Source organism: Bactrocera latifrons, unplaced genomic scaffold (genome assembly GCF_001853355.1).
Source record: "Bactrocera latifrons isolate USDA-ARS-PBARC rearing strain unplaced genomic scaffold, ASM185335v1 scaffold_49, whole genome shotgun sequence".
Classification (NCBI taxonomy): Eukaryota; Metazoa; Arthropoda; class Insecta; order Diptera; family Tephritidae; genus Bactrocera; species Bactrocera latifrons.
In genome coordinates this window covers 1,079,538-1,092,052 of record NW_017537145.1, presented here as the reverse complement: position 1 = coordinate 1,092,052, position 12,515 = coordinate 1,079,538, and the positions used below count along the sequence as shown (strand labels likewise).

At 36.8% G+C, this 12,515-nt stretch overlaps 3 protein-coding genes across 6 annotated transcripts in view; 2 read left to right on the top strand and 1 right to left on the bottom strand.

Moving 5' to 3' along the window:
* Nucleotides 1-295: 295 nt before the first annotated feature.
* LOC108973603 (AF4/FMR2 family member 4) lies at nt 296-3,832 on the top strand. The gene is made up of 2 exons (XM_018940977.1): nt 296-1,887; nt 3,742-3,832. Exon 1 carries the CDS (start codon nt 906-908, stop codon nt 1,860-1,862), a length of 957 nt encoding a protein of 318 aa, XP_018796522.1. The 5' UTR covers nt 296-905; the 3' UTR covers nt 1,863-1,887; nt 3,742-3,832.
* Nucleotides 3,833-4,259: 427 nt separating this feature from the next.
* On the top strand, nt 4,260-6,326 carry LOC108973604 (SPRY domain-containing SOCS box protein 3). Its single transcript, XM_018940978.1, has 3 exons — nt 4,260-4,698; nt 5,494-5,720; nt 5,783-6,326. The coding sequence occupies exons 1-3, from the start codon at nt 4,272-4,274 to the stop codon at nt 6,032-6,034; spliced, it is 906 nt and encodes a 301-aa protein (XP_018796523.1). The 5' UTR covers nt 4,260-4,271; the 3' UTR covers nt 6,035-6,326.
* Nucleotides 6,327-10,118: 3,792 nt separating this feature from the next.
* LOC108973545 (reticulocalbin-2) overlaps nt 10,119-12,515 on the bottom strand; it is a 3,609-nt gene continuing 1,212 nt past the window's right edge. For all 4 annotated transcript variants that reach the window (XM_018940891.1, XM_018940889.1, XM_018940890.1 and 1 more), the window contains exons 3-4: nt 12,027-12,174; nt 10,119-11,020 (exon numbers count right to left, since the gene is read on the bottom strand). In XM_018940891.1, the coding sequence (XP_018796436.1) occupies nt 10,366-11,020; nt 12,027-12,174 (803 nt within the window). In that variant the 3' untranslated portion in view covers nt 10,119-10,365. The remainder of the gene's footprint in view (nt 11,021-12,026; nt 12,175-12,515) is intronic.

Genomic DNA, 12,515 nt, shown 5'->3' with positions numbered 1-12,515 from the left:
GAAAACCAGTAACAAAACAAAGAATGCAATAAAGTTTAACAAAAAGGCAAATAGAGGGAAACACACATACAACTATATCCTGTGCATACATATATGTGTGTATATGTGCATTTCGGGCGAGATATTAACTAGTCTAATTGGGGGTGGAAAATATACAAGTGACTACGCGGAATGTTAATGGAAACGTCAAACGGGGTTGGATGGAAGATTGCATGACAGACTGGAAAATTCGACGCGAAAAGGGGGTTGCTGGGCGGACTACGCGCACTTCAGCAGAGCAGACGGCTGACAGAAGTCGGGCAAGAATGGAGTAATACGGACGAACTAACGAGCTAACGAGCTAAGGAGCAAGTGAGCGCCGAGTCGATAAGTGTTCGTGCAAGAATAAAATCGAATGAAAATAATTTCATTGAAAAAGCTATATTTACTTATACACTAAGTCTTTGGTTTAATTGAAGTTGGAAAATAAAAGTGCAATGTCGCGTTTACAGTACTCAATTCTTATGAACATCATATATATGTATGTATATGTGAAAAATTAAAAAAAAAATCTAATAAGTTGTAAGCACTGAAAAATTGAGTCGGACGAGAAAATCAACCCCAGAAGTTAAGAAAAAATCACCACCACATATTCGATACAAAAAAAGTTCAAACATACCCAGACTTACCAAAAGTTTACACTGCCTGTACTACCACCATCACCAGCAAACAACTTCACAGACAATACAAATATTCAAGAAAACCTTATGTCTGCAGTAACAGCAGTAGAGCGCAGTCAGCTTTCAACACTGTGTGCTAAACAAGTCTAAAATTTCGTCATTCAGAAAATTTAGTTTCCACATTGTCAGCTCGACCGCTTCTAAATCGGGTTCGCATTCCAGTCCGCACGCAAACTTCAATCATATATGATTATCGTTTTGTTGTTATTGTTTCAATCGCTATGTTTATACTGTCAACGTCTAGTCCTGTATATACACGATCGATGGATCAATCCAAAGAATTCACGTCTACTTAAAGAAGCCGCTGAGACGTCCTCAGCTGCGACACGCAAGCTCCTGCTGGAGCAATACCATACTGGAGGCTTAGAGAGCAACAAACAGCCACGCAAACGAAACAATCTATCCACATGTGGTGGTGAACCAGATGGTGCTGGAGGCATTCTAGCTGAGGCTTGTCGTTTTTGTGCTAACAGTCCGCAGGGTTATTGCTGTCATCATTTTCATTTGCAAAAATTGGAAATACAGAAGGCAAACAAGCAACACCTACAGCAATCCAACGGCTACCTCTCGACTCAGAATCGACCACGCTTCTGGCAGCCCCTCTGCGGCGGCAGCATTTCGACGACGTTGGAGCAGACATGGGCGCAACGACGGCAGCAGCGTAAAGTAAGTCGAGAATTGAAGCGAAATTTGAAAAATCGATTGACTGTCACAACGTCACGACAACATCAAACACAACTACAGCAACAGCAACAACACGAGCAGCAGCAAAACCCAATGCAAAAACAGTATCAGCTTCAAAGGCAGTATTTGAGGCGACAGCAATATGAGGAGTTCATGAGGGCAAGAAACGCCGGCAATAATAGTAGCAGTAGTAGTTCCACTAGTGGCAGTCCATTGTGGGATACGTCCACATCAAATTCATCCAGCGGCTACCAATCACCCTTCGCTTCGGTGTACAATGTAAATGGTTCGCTCTCTGATATTGATACCACAGACTCTGGTCTAGCGACCTCCATAGAAAGTGTTGCATATTATGGTGTTGAAGAGGCGGGATCTGTCGAAGAGTTGTCTCCAAGTTTGGCTGTTGAATTAGAACTAGCGACAGCGAAGACATCCACAATAACAACAACCTACCTTTAAGTGACGAAAAACATAAAAACCACAGGTGAGTAAGTGCGCACATGCATACATACCTATATGCATAGGTATGTAAATAATATTTGTGTTCAAACTGTGACTTATCCGTGGAGTGAAATATGCTGGAATGATTTCTATTTGTTTTTGTCTTAGTCCTAAAATATTTATTACCTTTTGCTGCGGTAAGAAGTTCAATTGGGAGTGTTTCTCTTCAGTAGAACGTTGGAACACGTCCCTCATCTCCAAAGTTCTCTTGGCGTATTAGATTTTTGGATATGTTGAAAAAATATCAGAGTATAAAGAGAGTGTGTTTTTTCGGAATAATTCTCTTAGACATCTAGAACTCTCACTGCTTCAACTAGTAATCGGTCAGATAGCCAAACGGGCAGCAAGTTCAAGGTTATCATTTGCAGTAAGATCTCATGGAGTGATTCCACTCTCGACCTACCGCTTATGGATAATAGATACAATGAAGTGATACACCGACAGCTCGAAAACGTTAGAGAGAATTGATGCAAGTTTCGCAGGACCACGCACCAAACTCCCCATACCTGGGAAGCTATGTCTTTGCCTGAGTCGGAGCGTAGAGATAAACCTCCAACGCAACTATCGCAATGAACGTATATCCATACTTCGCGGTAGTTAAGCGGCATGTAAAGCGTTCCCTGCCATACGATATCAAACAGCTACTGGCGTAGAAGTGTACAGAACGGCGGAACAGTCTAAGAATCTGATCGTAACCAAGTGCACCTTATCTTGGTGCCCGGTCACAAAGCTATATCAGGGAATGAACTAGCTGACGAGCTCACAGCATCTACTAACATGTTAGGACTGGAATCCTTTATAGCAGTTGGTCCTCATACAACAAAGGAGCTGCTCCTTAAGGAGGAATGTTTAGGTAGGGAGAGGTATCAACAGCAACTCCAAGGTATGCGCCATGCGATGTTGCTAATCGGGTTTTAACAACGAAATCAACCTCCTAAAGGAAAAACTCCACCTACTTGTCGCATTCTACACTGGCCATTGTAAGCTCAAGAAGCACTTATGTAACGTGGAACTAGCTTCTTTGGCAAATTGCCGGTTCTTGACTGCACAGCAATGTGCAGACGTAAGATAAAGGCCCTTAGATCTATGTTTTCAAATAGCACCAAACAATGTATTGGAATTCATGAATGTGCTGGGGCTAAGTGTCTAATTGTGACTTAGGAGAGGAACGTAAGAGGATATAATATCTATAGGTCGCAGTGCATACGCCATTTATTTATTTATCTATCTATCTACGTAAAACACATGCAGATTCAGGATCCGATCGCAGTTCCGACCAACAACGAAAATCTCTTCGCAATCCCGGTCGACCTTCAGCAGTCAATGGCAAATCTTTCTTGCGTAGTTTTGCTATAAGTATTATATACATGTATTATTTTGAAGGATCGTTGAGCTTCATTTTTCACGCGCTTTAGAAGAAAAATAACTTGCGACACTCAAACAAGCTTCTAGGCTTTGAAACCCAAAAATTATTGACTATGCCCGAGGCGACATTCTTCCGTTTTTAGCCTTTTAAGGTTCGTATGAATCTTTGATCTTGATTTCTTTAATTTGGTTGAAGATAGGTTCTCATGCGAAATTCTGCTCGGCAATATGTTGTGCTCGGGCATAAGTTGCCGATAAACCCAGCAAATAATTTTTATTATTTGAGCACACCAATTATTTTCCATCAACGAAAATGTTTGTATATATGGGTGTATGTACGAATGATTGAAATATTTTTGTTTCCTCAAAATCGTGTTTGTCGGTTTTTTTATTTTGTTTACTCATATCCAACGAAATATTTTAGTAATCATTTTTAGTAAATATATTTTATAAACTTTCTCACTTCAACTAGATACAAGAACGGCAATCTTATTGGTACCTTAAACAATACCTATTAGCAGTTAACCGGCAACAGGCGAACAGAGAGAATTGCAAATATCGACAACCAAACAGACACCACGACACAAAAGGGTTCTCGAGACAAAGGACTTGTGCCGAGTGGGTCAAACGTGTAAGATGTGTTGACACTGATACCAGATGAGTGTGTATGTAACGAAACGTTTACCGTTATACAGGTGCAATTGAACAGGGCAAAGTGCTTTTGCAGGTGTGAATTATACGCAACAACCGGAAGTGACCTTCTTTTCGCCAGACAACAGTGACTAGACTACTCAAATGCCAGAAACACAAAACCACATGCCGCTTGCAGGATTCTTGTTTCGTAGATGCTAGAAACTGTCAAGTAGTGACCTTAGTAGTAACAGTAGAACACTACAATAGTGCAACGTGGCACTGAGATTAATCGGAAATTTAACAATTTAATTACAAGTGTCTGGACGTACATACATACATAAGCTGTAGCGTGAAAGTAAAGGCAATAAAATGTCCTCGGATGACGACAATAATTCGCTAAATTCATCTGCAAAATCGGACGCAATTCTTAACGAACCATTAAATAGCGTATCGACACCGACGCTGAATTCATCGGCGGCCAATACAAATGCGGGTAATGGATGTGCTGGTGGTGGAAGTGGAAGTTCCTCTCAATTGGTGAGACGTAAAAAAGTCATGCCGCTGGAGCATGGTTGCGAGGACAATTGGACGTGGAGTAAACGGCATCGCTCGAAAGAAATAGTGTTGAGTGGTCCCAATAATCGCACAGTGCATTTTCATCCAAATTGGAGTAAAGGAACGGCGGGTGTACAGGGCAAGCGCCCGCTGAATAATGGCCGCTTCTATTGGGAATTGCATGTGTCGCAGCGTGTCTTCGGCACCAGTATTATGTTTGGTATCGGCACAAAGCAAGCACGTAAGCATTATACTATATTTTCATACCGAAATTCCCATCAATTCGAAATAGTATTCGTAAATCGTTAGTTTAAATCTCGTCAGAAACCAATGTTTTTAAAAAATTACTCGTACAACATCGCCTAGTATATATTTGATAGTCTTGGGCTCATGTCATCCGAATGGATATTTCCATATAAAGCTCCTCATTTTTCGGGCTAGGCGATAAGCAAATGCTTACTATATGTCGCAGTTGTTGGCTCCAATTACGTACAAGTAAAGAGTGATCCACTTCTAGGTTCCCTACTTCTTTCTTTGACATTTTTTTTTTTTTTGAACATTATCTTTTTCCAAAGTTGGCAGTGGATACGCCTATATGGTCCAACCGTTGAGTCCAATTTTAATGGATCCATTATTCCATCGGCCCACAAACCACATCAACTTGTTATTGATTATTATTTTTTCTGAATGAAATGCCAACTCCTGCATCTCTTTGAGCCAGAAATGAGGCGCATAGCTGAACAAAAATTGGCTCGAAAACGTCGGGTCTTCTTGCAACATTTCAAGAGCCCATAGCGCGGAGCGATGTCGGTTTTAAAGCTCGAACGGCTCCAGTTCTTGCACAAGCTGTATAATAAGTCAAGTCGGTCCATACGTCGGACCGAGTTGATGCGCACAGTGCCGAATCGATTCTCCGCTGTCTTCGTACCTTCGTCTCAGCTAGACCTTAAAGAGCTTTGAGCTCTCTTTCCCTTAAAATTTTTGAAGTTTTTCGGTAGTTGTCCCAATGAAAATTTTAATTTTTTCAAAATTGCAGGACTACACGCCAACTCCTTTCGGAATATGCTTGGTGAGAATGAACATGGCTGGGGTCTATCGCACAAGGGTGTGCTTTGGCACAAAGGTGTAGCGCTGCTGTACACTAAACGTTTCAAAGAAAATCACCCCACAGTTATAGGCGTGCTCTTCGATGGAATCGAGGGTACGCTCAGCTACTACAAAGATGGCAAATGTTTGGGAGTAGCTTTTAGGGGTTTAGATAAGGTAAGCAAAAATTATTGAAGATCTTAATTTCAATACCTTTACATTTGTATTAATCAATACAGATCAAAGAACCGCTATATCCGATTGTTTGCTCTACTGCTGCGAAAACTGAAATGACACTAAAATGTACACGGCGGGATTTTGTAAATCTGCAAGATCGTTGTCGAGCCGAAATTATTAAGCACGTCAAGACGAGAGAGGATTTGGTAAAATTGAAATTGCCGCCACTCATTACGCAATATTTGAGCGAAGTGGTGAACGATGTGGCGCCACTGCGTCAAGTGGACAACTATGACATTTTGTGCGATTTTTAAATTGTAACAACTAACATTGCGTAAGTGGGACTTGGAGTAATACAAAACGAACGGTGGTACTAACGTGTGTGTGTGTGTGTGTATTTATACAAATTAAATATTGTAAATATTGTTTATATGTATATGCGTCCCTTTTTGCTGGAATTTTTGAACTAATTTGTAAAACTGCTTCAAATCACTCTTATCAGCAACAAAGTTATGAGGACACGTTATCGGCGGTAGTTCAGAACGCAATTCGATGTACCATTTTTTCATAAATAATAAAATAATCATTAATATTAATTAATAATAATTAATCATGTTAATGAGAGATCTAAAAAACTTAAACATGAGAGATTCTTATGATCGCTAAATAGTACCATCTTCAGCCTTGTAACGTTCAGCCACTTGTACGTTCAGTACATATGTACGTAAATGGTTATTGCCAAAAGGCGTTTAAAATCGCTTTTCTACTTTGAATCACAAAGCTCAACGCGGAAATAACGTAAATAGAATGTCAATGCATAATTTAAGGCGCATTCAGTAATTTTTCTAAATTTTTTAAATTATTTTATTTATTAAAATTTGAGTTTGACTTTGATTTTCATTAATTTCTAAAGAGAAATATTGTTTAAAACAAATGAATAACAAGAATTCTTAACAAATGTAATATAAATCTTAGTGCATAATTTCATAAACCGTGAAGTCCGCCGTGCCATCGCACTTACATTGCAAGATATACATATGTACATACATATGCACTTGTATGTAAGCAATTCTGTCGATCGATTATTTGATTATATGGTATCCATCGATTGTATGGTAAATTCGCTACTGAAACACACATCCAATTAAACACGGAAGTGTCGCATAAACTTTTTTATTGAAGTTTGTGTACTGTCAAGTCAACAAATTGTATACAAACGTGTGCATGTACATACATACATATATAGTATTTGAAGCTTGTAACTACATACATAAAAGCTAGTCACTACAAATAAATATTAGATGTAAACAAAAACAATAATTAGACTTGCATTTATTATCAAAAAATAAAACTTAGGAAAACTTGAATGCAAGCGTAAGAAATTTCGTTGAATAGGCGAAACTAAGGCATGAAGAAATGAATGATGACCAATAAACGTTTGACAAAAATTTAAAAAAATATTTAAAATTAAATATAGGTATATAACAAAATGTAATCTATTAAAGATATAATTTTTTTATATTTGATGTGATTTTTCATATTTTTAATACGTGTTAGATTTTATATATTTTTATCATTAAAGCAGTTTCAAATTGCACTTTCAATGACATCTAATTCCAAATCACTTTTATTTCAATTAGTATTATTATTATATTTTTCTCTTTGCTTGTAAATACACGTTTTTTTTTTTTTTGTTTTATATTATAATATAGTTATTTGGAATCGATATATACATACATATGTCATGTCACATATGTCGCTGTCATATATGTCAGCGTAAAGAGCTGAACCGTTTAGTCATGTCCGTCTGAATATACGCGAATTAGTCTCCCAGTTTTTCAGATATACCAACCGGCCAATCAAAATTTTGTTCTTGTAAAGAAACTTGGTTTACTTTAAATTGATTTTTTAAATTAATCGAAAAGCATTTCGATAACTTTTGTTTATTTGACGTTTGTCTGCCTATTCCATATAAAAAAACTTAGCGTAAAATTATTTAAAAATACAAAGGCCTATTCGGTGCAATATTGTGATAACTTGTAAGATCGTATTAGTATACATTTACATTGCGGTTAATGTTCAGTTATTTGTAAATTGTATACAAAGTAAGTGTTTAAGTAAATAAATATATAATATTATTGGTCCTTCTTTGTAATAAGTTTGCTTTTTAAACGAACTTTTTTTTTTCTTATTGAATAACTCTGTTACTGTGTTGCTTTTTATTTTGTTCATTTCAGTTAAAAAAATGTCCGCCTTTCCTAAAACTATTTAAAACGTTTTGCAAATATTCAAGGCTTTAATATTGAAGAATGTAAATGACCGAAAGCGGAATTGGGTGAATTCTAGTCATATAAGTTGTTGCACTGCTAGCGCAAAAATAAAAGTGCCATCGGCAGTCAGCAATTTTAGAAAATAACTCTAATTAGTTAAGTAATCTGTTCAAATGTGAAAAATATTTAACAACACCCATTATAAAGCTATTTATGTCTAATAAAAAAAACTATGTGTGTCTAAATAAGCGGGAAATCATCTTAATTGTGTTGAAAGCAATCAGGTGGGTACAGGGTGGCTGATTAATTTTACTACATTAAGAAACTCAAATAATTTTTTTCAGTGTATGGAATTCATTTTGCTTTTGTTCATGTTAAAGCTCATTGAATTTTATTAAATATAGCTTAATTTGTTTTAAAAATAATGGAATTTAAATGCCCCCCCCCTGCTCGTTGATGCATGTGCAGCATCTTACCAAAAAGTTGTTCATTGCTGCTTGGAGAGTTGAGACACAAATAGCCCCAATTGTTTCTCGAATAGATTGCCTTAGTTCATTCAAATTTCTTGGTTTTGCTTTGTAGACTTCCTGTTTGCAATAACCCCACAAGAAAAAATCAGGTGCAGTAAGGTCAGGCGACCTGGGTGGCCAACGGAATGTGGAGTTTCTGGATATTAGCTTATTGGGAAAGTTTCGTCGCAATTCTGTCATAACAGGTTGGGCTATGTGAGGAGCTGCACCATCTTGCTGAAACCACACAGAGTTGAAAGAAATTCTCATTCAGCGTAATTCTGGATAGAAAAACTCTCTCAACATGCTCAAGTAACGGTCTCCAGTAACCGTAACGGTGTGACCGTTTTCTTCGAAGAAGTAGGGAGCGACAATGCAGCACACTGTGACACGAAGTGGATGCAATTCCATCTCATGGAGTATCTGTGGGTTGGAAGCACTCCATATTCTACAATTTTGCTTGTTTATGTTGCCGTTTAAATCGAAATGAGCCTCGTCAGACATGAAAAGACAGTTCAGCATGTTTCCATCCCCTTCCACCATTTGAAGCACTTTCTGGAAAAATTCCAAGCGAATCGGCAAGTCTGCAGCGTTCAGTTTGTTGGCCATTTGAATTTTATATGGGAATAAGTCCAAATCTTTGTGCATAATTGACTGTAATGACTGTCTGCCTGTCTCTTATACACATCTAGATGTGTATAAGAGACAGGTTTCCATCCCCTTCCACCATTTGAAGCATCTTCTGGCAAAATTCCAAGCGAATCGGCAAGTCTGCAGCGTTCAGTTTGTTGGCCATTTGAATTTTATATGGGAATAAGTCCAAATCTTTGTGCATAATTGACTGTAATGACTGTCTGCTTACACCCATTTGAGCAGATAAGCTTCTTGTCGAAACACGTCAATTGCTTTGTATGGCAGCAGCTATAGCAACGATTGCTTCCTCCATTCGAACTGAAGGGTTTCGATGGTAAGGTCTTCTGTTGACTGTCCCATGCTCAGCAAAATTGTTTACAAGTCTCATTATTTCCCATCTGCTCGGAGGATTGCCGCTAAAGGTGCGCTCTCTTTAAATCGAAACTACGGACTCCAGTGCGTGATAGCGGCGGACAATCCAAATTCTTGTTTCAGTGTCCCAGTTATCCATTTTTCTTAAATGTAAAAGTCAATCTGCAAAATAAAAATTAACCAGATTCATTAAATAGAAAAAAATTTATTTAATTTTTTTTCGGTAGCGGCTTTCATCAGCCAACCTGTAAACTAAAAGATCAAAGTCAACTTGTTGTAGGAAAACTTTTTTATTTTACGAGATATTTTCCGAAATTTTTCACGGATTACTGAAGGAACTTCGAGGCATAGTCCGAGTTGACTGTCCTTGGCCGGTTAAAAATCCGGGTCCGTCCCGTTTACTTAGACTCGACTATCCTGAGACTGGACACATATTATTATCTAAGGTATCGTTATAATCTCCGAACAAATTGTTTAAATCGGACCGCTACAGTATATAGCTGCTATACCAACTAATCGACGAAATCAAGTTCTTGATTGCATTCTTTTGTATGTGCGAAGAGTACTACAGCTTCAGTGCAACCGGTTACTGGTTTTTAGAAATAAACACAATATAGTGGTGGTGGTGAATTTATTGATTCTTATTACTGTACAATAAATACTTAGAAAACTCTATTTTACATACCAGTAGGTGGAGGAATAATAAAACTACAATAATTAATTAATTATAATTACGCATATACTTTTCTAAACGAAAATCTAAAACACAATTTGCTATTGTACATTTGGGCAAGCGTTTGGAGTTGCTAAAATATGGCATTAAACGCAAATTTTATTAAAACCGCTGTTTAATTTGTCCGCTTATAGTTCGTCAAGGAAATGATTTATATTCTGTAAATGATCGCCATAATCCGTAGCTTCGCTGCCAACGAATGTGTCGTAATTGTTTAGTATTTCCAAATAGCTTAAGCGATCGTCATGATCTTCATCTGTCGATACAAATAAATGATCGACCTCATCCGTAGCTATAGCCTCGCTATTCGGCACCACCCAGTTGAGTACTTCATTACCGGTTAGTAGACCATCCTCATTTTCATCCAAATGATCGAAACGATCTTTTTCTTCAACTAACCATTCGCGGCTACGATCTTGTCCTGCACTGCCAATATATTCTGCATAATCTATTTCACCATTATGGTTGGTATCTTTCTCCCGTAGCGTGTGTTCCAATACGATTGGTAACATTTCTGGATGTTCTTCTGGTGAATAGAAAAGCACATATTCTTTTGAATCCAATGCGCCATCTTTATTCAAATCTGCTGCATTGAATAGCTCTTTATCTGATTTAATCATTTCTCTCTCTTCATCGTAGCTATCAAAATCAATTAATTCCTTTTTTTCGTCTTCATTTTCCATTTCGAAAGTATCTTTAAGGTATTCCTTCCATGTGACCTTTCCATCACCATCCACATCGATTTCTTCCAAGCGATCCGCTGCTTCCTCTTCACCAAGTTTTCTGTTTTTGAAATTGATATTAATTATTAAATTTGTTTTAGATATTATATATTAATAGGTTTTATTAATTTGTAAATAATTTGTTATTAAAGCAATTGAGTGCCTTAAGCGTGTATAAAGGGTTAGGGATAGTCAGAATTTTCCAACAAATTTAAGATATTACATACATAAATACATATCTTAGAAATATTTTCTGAACTTTAAGTAAATTCGACCAATGCTTTTTGAGTTTTCGATAATTAGCAATAGGTTTTCGGCGCTTTGGAACGTTCGTGTAAAACTTCACATGCCTTTTTTTAATGGTAACCACTGTAGCTCAAAGATCGCAAGGTAATTTCAAAAAAAATATTAAAACTTTTTGAAAACTAGAGCATGGTCGAAAGAAAATAAGCTAATTGTTGGTTTTTTCCCCGAATATCTGGAATACGCCATTTTGTTAACATAAAAAAGTTTGTCTGATTGATTTTAGGTAAATCTCCAAGGATTAAATATGGTCATCGCAAGGAGCTTCGGCAGAAAATGGAGCAACATAGCCATTACTTTAAAATTATTATTAATTTTTTAATTTTTAATTTTGTCGTCAAGCCGAAGCTTTATATAATGATGGATTGTACTTTTATAAAATTAATTATATACTGGGAAAAAAATTTAAATTGTCTGAATACACCTAACTACAAAGGTAATGAATAAAGATATATTGCCAAAAGCAGCTTAGAAAGCTTTTAACACAAAAATTTTACACACGTTAATAGTATTAAGCTCGCTGATCTACATGTGTAACATAATATGCAAATATGTACCCCTATTATAATAAGAATACACCAACGACATTACAGTGATATCGATAAACATATATACTATGCAAATTATGTAAGTTATTTTGAATTTTTGCCGGCAAGCGGAGGCAACTAGCACGTGATTGTCGTGATGTTTTAATATTTAAAGTAATATTTAGTGGTTTTTAGAATGAAGATAATGAAAGCATTAATCAACAACATAAAACTCACTTAAAAGACCTTAAAATCCAAGCTTTTAGCTCATGACGCTCAACAAAACCATCCTTATTTAAATCCATTAATTTTATAAGTACAAGCAATCGCTGTTTGGATTCCTCGGGTGTAAGTTTGTCGAATTCCTTTGCTTCTTTGAGGCTGCCTGAAGGAGGAAAGAAGAAAAACCGGTATACATAATTTTTAGTAAAATACAATTCTAAAGAATGTTATGCGGAAGTTTTTATCCCCATTATTTCTATTTAATAACTTATACAACATGTGTATGCATAAATAAATTGAAAATAACAGAAACACACATGTATAAACATTTGACACGTCTCCTCAAAACACTGGTGATGCGAACAGCAACAACAACAACAATCGTTGTGAGTTATAGGAAGCTAATTTATTCTTAAAGAATCTGCTCATAAAGCCAGCAAGGTATTGTTTGTCACATCTGCAGTTTTTGCGCATTTATATTTTATATATAACAATTTTATATTA